This window comes from Dinoponera quadriceps, unplaced genomic scaffold, assembly GCF_001313825.1.
Source record: "Dinoponera quadriceps isolate SergipeBrazil2010 unplaced genomic scaffold, ASM131382v1 scaffold566, whole genome shotgun sequence".
NCBI lineage: Eukaryota > Metazoa > Arthropoda > Insecta > Hymenoptera > Formicidae > Dinoponera > Dinoponera quadriceps.
In genome coordinates this window covers 578112-587407 of record NW_014555972.1, presented here as the reverse complement: position 1 = coordinate 587407, position 9296 = coordinate 578112, and the positions used below count along the sequence as shown (strand labels likewise).

General features: G+C 45.1%; 4 protein-coding genes across 7 annotated transcripts; 2 read left to right on the top strand and 2 right to left on the bottom strand.

Moving 5' to 3' along the window:
- The first annotated feature begins 443 nt into the window (after nt 1–443).
- Nucleotides 444–4633, top strand: LOC106746241 (PI-PLC X domain-containing protein 1-like). The gene is made up of 6 exons (XM_014622596.1): nt 444–543; nt 1637–1891; nt 2078–2286; nt 2435–2639; nt 3143–3413; nt 3591–4633. The coding sequence occupies exons 1-6, from the start codon at nt 444–446 to the stop codon at nt 3829–3831; spliced, it is 1281 nt and encodes a 426-aa protein (XP_014478082.1). The 3' UTR covers nt 3832–4633.
- Nucleotides 4634–4728: 95 nt separating this feature from the next.
- Nucleotides 4729–7511, top strand: LOC106746240 (venom serine protease Bi-VSP-like). 2 transcript variants are annotated; one of them, XM_014622595.1, is made up of 7 exons: nt 4729–5296; nt 5724–5929; nt 6292–6400; nt 6566–6747; nt 6879–6977; nt 7087–7259; nt 7383–7511. In XM_014622595.1, exons 1-7 carry the CDS (start codon nt 4836–4838, stop codon nt 7485–7487), a joined length of 1335 nt encoding a protein of 444 aa, XP_014478081.1. In that variant the 5' UTR covers nt 4729–4835; the 3' UTR covers nt 7488–7511. The 2 variants fall into 2 exon arrangements, with proteins under 2 accessions (XP_014478081.1, XP_014478080.1); XM_014622594.1 differs by having other exon boundaries at nt 7087–7511.
- A 5-nt stretch (nt 7512–7516) lies between these two features.
- Nucleotides 7517–8716, bottom strand: LOC106746244 (protein lin-52 homolog). 3 transcript variants are annotated; one of them, XM_014622600.1, is made up of 4 exons: nt 8628–8716; nt 8001–8078; nt 7824–7934; nt 7517–7752 (listed from the first exon to the last, which is right to left on the bottom strand). In XM_014622600.1, the coding sequence occupies exons 1-4, from the start codon at nt 8656–8658 to the stop codon at nt 7619–7621; spliced, it is 354 nt and encodes a 117-aa protein (XP_014478086.1). In that variant the 5' UTR covers nt 8659–8716; the 3' UTR covers nt 7517–7618. The 3 variants fall into 3 exon arrangements, with proteins under 3 accessions (XP_014478086.1, XP_014478087.1, XP_014478088.1); XM_014622601.1 differs by having other exon boundaries at nt 7824–7922; XM_014622602.1 differs by having other exon boundaries at nt 7824–7916.
- A 103-nt stretch (nt 8717–8819) lies between these two features.
- Nucleotides 8820–9242, bottom strand: LOC106746245 (protein PET117 homolog, mitochondrial). Its single transcript, XM_014622603.1, has 2 exons — nt 9040–9242; nt 8820–8978 (listed from the first exon to the last, which is right to left on the bottom strand). The coding sequence occupies exons 1-2, from the start codon at nt 9129–9131 to the stop codon at nt 8837–8839; spliced, it is 234 nt and encodes a 77-aa protein (XP_014478089.1). The 5' UTR covers nt 9132–9242; the 3' UTR covers nt 8820–8836.
- Between the last annotated feature and the right edge of the window lie 54 nt (nt 9243–9296).

Here is a 9296-nt window from a genome sequence, read left to right as displayed (position 1 = left end):
TTGACAAATTTTATTGCTCGCATTTATGATTTGATTATCTCGGCGTGCCAATGACGTCACGTTGACGTCGTGTACAGAGAGAAAGAGAGAGAATTGCGTAACTTGGCCCTATATAAGAGATATTTTAATGGGATACACACGTTGAATTTCACCCGAGATCAGAGCCGTTGTTCCTTATGTTTCCGCGAGTTTCATGAATGTGGTAATTTCACAAGCTCGAACGCGGCCGTGTTCTCTCTCGTCGTGCACGAGAAACTAGCCGGATCGAAGTTGAAGGCCGACGTCTTTGCAGCAGTTTTCTGCCGGCGCGCGCGTAGCCTCTCTCAGCTTCGTGGAAAGAATCGAAACGATCGCGGCACGAAGGAGGAATGTCAACGTCCCGCACGGACGGACCGAGGTTTTCTGCCGTGCCACTACGTGAAACGAAGAAGAAGAGGAGGAAGATGAGGCTGCTCACGGCCGTCTTTCCCGCGTTTTTCTCTTTAGTAACGATCGCCGACTGTCTCACGACCGGTAGATTCTGCGAGCCCGAAACGGGAGATGGTGAGTCCGATCGAGAGATCGAAGATTATAGTCTCATCGCATCAAGTATATCAGGGGCTGTATTCGGTATGTGTGGTCAGCCGTAAAAAAGGTTGCAACGTTTCCCTCTCGATGAGTTTCGCCACGTATCTTGTATCCAATAGAAAAATGTATGTCTCCTAAAATTTACTAAACAAACAAATTCTATTGAACACGAGATGCGTTCCGGGATTGGTCAAAAAAAGTGTTGCAACCATTTTGTGATCGACTATACACATTTATCGACAAATGTCGGCCGGTATGTCTCGTTTAGCTATTTTATGTGTGTTGCGTGGATTATACACGGAGAAAAATAAGTTTGCTATTGCGGCGAAACCACGTTGTTGCTACTGCATATACTCCAGTAAATCCAACTATCAGTAACGTTACATCAATAATTTTCTACTCAACAATTATCGTTACATAATACGCGGTATATCGTATTTACATTGATGAGTGGAGAATCATAACATTGATGTTGTGTTACTGTTCGTTGATGTTTATTGGGTATTCGTTGCGACAATGATAAAATTAATAGTTGGCGTAACCAAATTAGCGAATTCATAATTAGAGTAGAAACAATCCTGAAGTTGTTGATACAAGGCCATTAAGAGCCGAGCACGGTAATTACAGTGCCATAGGAATTAAATAATAACCATATCCGGGATTGTTTCTCTACATAGTTATTTATCAAGATTATATATGTTGTCAAATATTAGAAGCAATTTTGTTATCAGGATAGAAAAATATTCGACCGAAAGGATTCATCCTTAAGACACGTTAATTTGCTGTTAGAACAAGATGGTATTTTCCTACGTTACTAACATTTTCTTGCAGCAAAATTTGTAGATTTAGCAAAATAATCCAGTGAAGGGCAATTAATATTCTTAACAAATCGTTTTGCTGTGCCAGCGAATTATTTTTCTCCGTGCACAACTTGACAAACCGACAGACGTCGGTAGGTGTGTGTATGGAATAGCAGTCCGGATCGAATGATCGCGCCTCGAAATTCGAGAATTCTCACGACGCAGTTAATGAATTCGGCCTCGGCGTATCCTCGTCTCTGCTTTTTTAGATTTTCAACGCGCACACGTCGGGCTGATTATCTCGCCCATAATGTCCAAGAAAATGATACGCGAGATTGAGATTTACTGGAATCACGCCAGGTACCAGCCGGGCGACACGATAGCTTTGTACACGAGCGAACCCACCGACGACCTCGAGCCAATTTATACCCTGGTACCAAACGCGCCGAGCGGCATCAAGAGGACCGGGCTGCAGGCCACGTTCGTTCCCACCTCGGACCTCATGTTCGTGCAACAATGTTTGAGTACGTACGCGATATACCCGCGGCTTTTGCCGGCGAGAGGCGAGTCGATAAGAACAAAGCCGCGAGGGCCGTCTTTGTTGCTTTTGTATCTTTTTCTTTTCCTTTCTCCTTCCTTCTTCTGTCTTTCCTTCGAAGATTAAATGTGTCGATGTCGCAGAAAGCTTTAAAGCGCTCGGGTTTGATTAGAGTACCACGTCGCCTGGTTGAGAAACAGCACGATCAGGCTGACGAATTGTATGCGGACGCAACCACGTTGGATGGCCGAGAGGAAGGACGTTCTGGGCTCCCTGTCGATGAACAGGATGTTCCTACCCGGCACGCACGATTCTGCGTCGTATGCGATACACGAGAGGGCCAATTCCGAGGATATCATTCACAGATTCGTGATAACGCAGGTAATTCCATAGATTACTCAGGGATCGCGGACGTTCATCGGGAGGTTTTTGAAGGAGGAGGAGGAGCTTGAAACCATCCAGACCGAGATAATAATGAACAACTATGGAATAACCGTTGCTGATAATCGTCAGGATAATTAAACCGCAGGACGTGGACGTGCTCGCACAACTGATCCACGGGGTACGATACCTGGACATCAGAGTCGGCCACTACCCGTTCACCAACACGGTTTGGTGGGCTAATCACGGGCTGTTCCGGGCCACTCCCATGCAGAACGTCGTGGACCAAGTGAAGACCTTCCTCAACAACACGAACGAGATCGTGATATTCGACGTGCAGGAGTTTCCTGTCGGTAATGTCTCGTTTGTTGAACCGTTTCTTGTATAATTAACATTCCTCGTTGCAGGGGAGTGACAATTTTTACCACCCTGAATATCCTCAAAATATGATAGCGGGGCAGAAATGTATCCAATAAAAATTGCATCGTTACGAGTGATCGTCGCTTAGAACACAGCTGTAAACATACATTTTTTTTACATCCTCGTCCACGGTCAATTCACCGAAAAGACAAATTAATTCACACTAAAAACTAGATTTTGCAGGTAAAAATTAACTGTCCGTATAATACAACTAAGATTTAATGAATTTGGTTAATTTCTTTTGTCTCGGTACCCAATTTTTGGCTCCCACAGCTAAAAACTAGATCTGGTAATTAAATTTCAGTTGTGTTATATGGTCAGCTAATTTCTTTTTCCGCGTCGTTAATGAGAGATTTTTAATTTTTCGAAGATATTCAAGGTGGTAGTTGTTCTTGCCTCATCATGTGTGTAATTAATAACACGGAATTCTCGTCAGGTTTCGGTTCAGAACTGGGAATACACCACGACTTCGTGAGATATTTGGAGGAACAGTTCGCCGGGTACTACTTGCCGAAGAGTTACGGCTGGAGCAGCACGCTCAACACGATCTGGTCGTCCGGGAAGAGACTCATCATCGGTTACGACGAGAAACGCGTGGTTAGCCTTTACGGGAGCGTGTGGCCCTGCGTGACGCACCAGTGGGGGAACGTCAGGAACATCCAGGACTTGTTCAATTATCTGAGCCACATCGAGACCGAGAGTATCGGGTACGTGGCATCGCACACCAAGTGTGACGATGACCGAGTTTCATTTCCCTCCCTAAATAGCATAATGTCTAAATTCGGACATAAAACGTCTTAAAGACTATCCCAACCGTCCCGACTTCAGACATTATGTTGCCCGGGTCGATTCTTCGCGAGCTGTGCTCTTCTTTCTCCTTTCAGACGTTTTAGATCGACACCGAGGTCGGCGATGGCGGAATTAACGCCTAACACGTTGGACGTGATCACGAACCGGCTCGGGGGCATCCGCGAAATGGCGGAGAAGGTGAACATCAACGTCACCAACTGGTACAACAGCAAATGGCAACGCACCGCGAACATCGTCGCCGTCGACTACGTCCGCTCGTCCGGCATCATCGAGACCGCGATCGAGTGGAACGAGAGACGGAATTCGCATTGCTAAGAGTCTCAACATCGCGAAATCTCAGAAAACCAAAGCAAAGTATAAACGACCTATAGTAAAATAGTAACTCTGTTCTGTAACTTTTAACGACGATGCCGTTATCGTTACGTTGTCGCGCCTTTCCTGCCATTATAACTTCGCGACGGCAATGTAACGACAACGTATACTGTTAAGATTTCCAATCAGTTAGGTCGCTGGTTGTTTTACCTTTGGATGAATTTATTTAATGAATAAATATTTGAAGAATGTTCCCATACGGAAATAAACTACGATACGAATAAATTACTGGTATGTTACTGTACTGGAAATTTTGTACTCTCGTAGTTTATTTTCGTACGGGGACGTTCTTCAGATAATTATTCATTACATAAATATATCCGAAAGTAGAACAACCGATCCTTAAACCTATTCTATAATATGTCGTATGTCGGAACGCAGTGAAGATCCAATGAGAGAATTTATTTCTCGACTAATTCTCTCATCGAACTATCGGCTGCATCCCGACAGCGACATGCGACTTAAGTCCATGTTCCGGATTCATTTTTATCGACGGAAGTGCTTTAAACGCGGCTTCTCAGCCAATCGGGCGGTTCCTAAGCCACTTTTACAGACACTTTTATCGATGAAAGAGAGTTCAGGATATTGACGTTGTTGTGTAACAGGTCTACTGTTGCGCCGAAGGCGAGTCAACTTCGCGCCAGAGTAGTACTTAATAATTTATTGTCCAGCTTGTATCTTCCAATGCGAAGTATGCGCGTTACGATTATGCTGGTTCATCAATAAGATAACAATCGAAAATCTACCTGCCATTAACTGTCTATCTGCGTTATTCTGCTTACCGAGAAATCCAGAGGCGGCGCAATACGATGCCGCGCGCACGTATAACTTTTCGCGCGATAATCGCGCATCCGCCGGATGCGGGAATAATGCTCCAGTCAAGGTAACCGAGAGAAACGGAATTGTCTGTCGCCGACGCACTGCGTCACCGTTACAGGTGCGTGCAGATGCGACGGCGGAGATCAGTCCATCATCCGGTGCAGACGATGCTGGTTCGCGTCCGCGACATCGAACGCCGAGGCGCTTCCGCGCGAAAGGACGACGGATCTCGCGGCGAAAGCCTGACGGGGATCCTTCGATCCTTCGACGTCGGCTTCCCTCTCGCACGGGAAAGCAGCGTTCCAGAATCAGTCGACGTCGAGAGAACCTCCCCGACGCACCCTCCAGCAGCGAATCCTCGATCTCGACTGTCCCGTTTCGCATCTCCACGGAAAATGTACTGCCTACTGTCGCTCTTACTACTGCCGATCGCTACGGCCTCGCAGCTGTGCGAGCCTCCCGAGTATCAGTTCTACTACATGTGCCCGAATAACACTCTTTCCTGCCCCGACGACAAGAGATGCGCCTTCGTCGAGCACTGTCCGGCGATTGCGTCGCTCATGGGTCAAAACGAGCTTCCTGTGCACAGGTAACGCGATCGATTTCGTACCTCCCCTGTTGAAAATTTCCAGGTGGACTCCCACGGGGATCCATAGGGGACTCACGGTGAGTCCATGGATAGGGTAACAAAGATCCATATAGAAATACACACGGTGTGTGGAAATCCGTGTAGGAACCCACATGGTTTGTGAAAATTCATGTAGGATTCCCACCTAGGATCTGCGTTTTTGTCGCAAATCCCAAGAGACAATCGTGGGGATTCCATATGGATCTCCTGTATGGATTCCCACCTGGCTTTTTTCGACAGGATTTCTTTTCTCCTCGTTTCCATTGATTTGTGCAAAACAAGCGATCCCGTTAATGAATGAATAAGTAAATAAATAAGTGAATTTACGTCAAACGGATGTAAACGGCTAAGCGTAGATTTTCCAAGGCTCGCTCATCCACTGATGTAGATTGCGACAAGCCGTGTGCGGGTACGATCAGACGCGCGTGAAAATCTGCTGCGACACGGCCGACTACTTCGGACGGCCGTCGTACGCGAATTCCGATCTCTACCCGACGCAACCGTCCCCGAACTCGCAGTGCGGAAAGAGCCTTATTTGGAACAACGAGGACGCTCTAGGGGCGTACCCCTTTGTCGCAAGGATCGGATTTATAAGCAAGTATTCGCAGAGAAACGCTCGTGTCGCTGAAAGAGGTCGAGTATCGATACAAGAGTGTCTCGGAAGTCACCGTTGGTAAGCAGGATAGTTTTCGCTAAGAACATTCAGCTGAAACTCGGCATTTCTAAGGAAACTGTGGTCGCCGAGAACGTTCGGCCGAAGTACAAAGTGAAAAAATATCATTGTTATAAAAATTATAATCATCGGAAACGCATGACTTCTGCGACACCGTGTATAGAGCGAACTACACTCAACCTCGTCTCCGTTCGAAAAGAACGGGGAGAGAATCGGCTGGATCTGCCTCGTTAGATGAAACATGCGCTTCCTCAGAATGATTAGCCAAGAGCTTCGCTTTCAGATATGTTAACGGGTGAGATGAAATACTCGTGCAGTGGCGTGATTGTTAGTGAGCGTACAGTATTAACTACAGCTACATGCGCACTCGCGAAATCGGAGAGATACAAATTGTACGTATATATATATATATATATATAGATGTATAACAGTCGAAAAACACAGTATATAACGAATAATGTCGTTGCTATGGATTTTCGATTGTGTACAACAGTCTCTGAGTCTCTCGATCAGTCTGGCATGCAACAATCACGGCAATTTACCGTTCTCACGTTTAGATGCTCTGTGCTTATCGGTGAATATAATACAGAGTCTGATCCGGATTGCAACGGATTATTTTGCGGTCGCAAAACCAGCAGCCACGACATATCGTACGTGATCAAACATCCGGGTCACGACGCCGCGACTTTCTCCAACAACGTGGCCTTGCTTCGCTTGAAGAAGACTATCGACTTCACAGGTATGTACAAAGTTCCTCAATACATATGTACACTCGAACGAACGACAGTTCACTTCGAGAGAAAGAGAGAGAGAGAGAGAGAGAGAGAAGCTGTCTCCTTCAATAAAATATGCAATACATCCGGTCTTCAGCCACAGCGCAACCTATATGCTTCATACCGGAGGACAGATACGTTAGCTTGGGAAGTACATGCACTGTCGTCGGATGGGGAAGACTGTCCGGTCAGAAGGGTATCGTATCGATCGAAACGAAACTACCGAAGCGTAAACTGTAGTATACAAGCGTAAAAAGTGTGAGTGTTTAGTATAACAACGTCCGTGTGCTGCGACCCTGTTGTAGAGCAGCCAACGACGCAACAGTCATTACAGCTAAAACTCGTACCTAAGCAGCAGTGCTCGGACTACCTGAGCCAAAGTCTGTCCGTCGAATTATGCGCCACAGGAAGCTGCGAACCCTGCTCCGGGTATAGCGGCAGTCCTATGTTGTACAAATATGCGGACACATATTTCCTGGTAAGTCACGAGCACGAAAAACATGTACACTACGACGGATTCGCGACTCGCGCGATCGTGCGTGTAATGTTTTACTTTTTTGTATTTTTTGTTTGTTTGCTTGCGCTTGCTTGCTTTCATCAGGTCGGAATCCTATCATATGGGTCTAGCTGCGACTCAACCACCGTTTTCCCGTCTGCGTTCGTCAACGTACAGAGGTACACGAGGTGGATCTTAGAGAATTACTGAGGCCGCGAGAGAGCGCGACCGTTCTTCAAAGTTTCATCAAAGAGACCCCAGTATCGAACGATCGGCATATTGCATCTTCACGTTTTTCTATTTTCTTTTACTTTTCGGTGAATTTTCTCAGAGATAATGTATTATTTATGTTTAAATATATTCAAATATTTGCCGCGCGTCATTTCCTTAGCCTCTTCTAGACCCAGCTGATAAGCTAAATCGTGCAGTCTTTTCACTTCCGAGATAAGCCCGGTCATTGATAAATTACCCAGTTCTGCAAGAAAATATTTCACGGTATTTAGCGACATAGCATGAAGAGTCGTACGTTAATGCACATCAACTCACGATGCAAGTGATTCATGTCGTCATTCGTGAGACTCGCTGTCCAGGAACACGGCTCTGTCTGCGGCGAATTTTGAGCGACAAACTCGTGCACACCTGGAACTTCATTGCTTGCTAACATATACATAATGTATTATGTATGTAAACTCTAAGAAGACCTTTAAAAAAAAGTGCACTCACTTTGTTCAGGCCATAAGTCAGGCGATGCTCTGTCCAATTTCTCTAGGCTCATCAAGTTCTCCTCTACACAGGACAGATCTGTAAAACAGGAATTTGCTGTCACATCTTACTTTAACCTTCATCAGTATAGAGTGATTTTATAACAGATAGAAGAGCCTCAGAGGCTTTCAGTATAGAATAGCTGAAATTAATAATTCTAAAATATTTCGCTTCTTTTAATTCAGTTGATTTATTTAGGAAAATAGTAACATTATGAATATAGATGATAAGCTGTTTACTATTAAATTCATTACTAATAAAAGAATCTCAGAAGTTCTTCTATCCAGATAAAGGTTAAATTGTTTTTATGTCTTCAAAATATATTTCCTTTTTTATTCTATATACAAAATATAAAAAATGGTTTCTAATTTGATCAAATAAAATATGTAGCATTACGTGAGTAAAAACTCTTGCGATATTTTTATCAGAAAATAAAACACGAGCTTTTTGTATCTTCAACATGTATAACTGCTGTATGTATGTATGTCGTGTGTGTGTATATATCTGCACATGCTTGACAGAGGTGCTCTAAAAATACTTCTTGCACCTTATTTTTTTAAATATCATTTGCAAGGTTCTAAAACTTACCAGGTTGATCCGTTGTTTCATCGGCAGCCATAACGTTGGTATCAACGAACAGCTATTCTCAAACTATCCTTCTGGAAGAACGTCGACCGAGTGATATATCAATCACAAGGAAGTTGTGACGCTCGATTACGTAATACTCGAACTTCGCACTATTCTAGTCGTCTGTACTGCAGGAAGAACCCGTCACTCGGAAGGAGCGAGGCCTCACACTACGTATTGTCTCCTTCGATCGCCTGTTTCTTGCGCAATTCCTTGGCTAACTCGATCTGCTGCTGCAGAATGTAGACATTTTCGGCCTTCCGACGTTCTTGTCGCTCAATGTCTCGCGTAATACCCAAGCGAAGTTGCTTCCTGAAAACACCGCGCGCACATAACCCAACCGTCGAATATTCCGGCTCTCCGATGAATCTACCTGTCGTACGCCTGTTTGTAATGCACGTAGCCGATTATTCCGACAGATACGACGAAACACAGACCGAAGGTAGCCTTGGACGCTATTGACATCCTTCCTGTCGAGAACGGCGTATCACTTACGCCGCAAAGTTGCCACACGTGGTCGCGCGAGTCTCGCTCGGACAATCGATTATAATCGATTCGCGCGTTAGCGCGAAAACACGTGATCGTTGTTTAATTTTGCCGGACAAAAAGAAAATGCGGACGAACAACGGA

Coding starts and splice junctions, on each gene's coding strand:
- LOC106746245 (XM_014622603.1), bottom strand. CDS start 9,131: ATGTCAATAGCGTCCAAGGCTACCTTCGGTCTGTGTTTCGTCGTATCT. Junction 8,979..9,039: donor TACAAACAGGCGTACGACAG/GTAGATTCATCG, acceptor CGGTGTTTTCAG/GAAGCAACTTCGCTTGGGTA.
- LOC106746241 (XM_014622596.1), top strand. CDS start 444: ATGAGGCTGCTCACGGCCGTCTTTCCCGCGTTTTTCTCTTTAGTAACG. Junction 2,287..2,434: donor ACAGATTCGTGATAACGCAG/GTAATTCCATAG, acceptor ATTAAACCGCAG/GACGTGGACGTGCTCGCACA. Junction 2,640..3,142: donor CGTGCAGGAGTTTCCTGTCG/GTAATGTCTCGT, acceptor AATTCTCGTCAG/GTTTCGGTTCAGAACTGGGA.
- LOC106746240 (XM_014622594.1), top strand. CDS start 4,836: ATGCGACGGCGGAGATCAGTCCATCATCCGGTGCAGACGATGCTGGTT. Junction 5,930..6,291: donor CGCAAGGATCGGATTTATAA/GCAAGTATTCGC, acceptor CTTCGCTTTCAG/ATATGTTAACGGGTGAGATG. Junction 6,401..6,565: donor AAATCGGAGAGATACAAATT/GTACGTATATAT, acceptor TCTCACGTTTAG/ATGCTCTGTGCTTATCGGTG.
- LOC106746244 (XM_014622600.1), bottom strand. CDS start 8,658: ATGGCTGCCGATGAAACAACGGATCAACCTG. Junction 7,935..8,000: donor TGACTTATGGCCTGAACAAA/GTGAGTGCACTT, acceptor TGTATATGTTAG/CAAGCAATGAAGTTCCAGGT. Junction 7,753..7,823: donor CGACATGAATCACTTGCATC/GTGAGTTGATGT, acceptor ATTTTCTTGCAG/AACTGGGTAATTTATCAATG.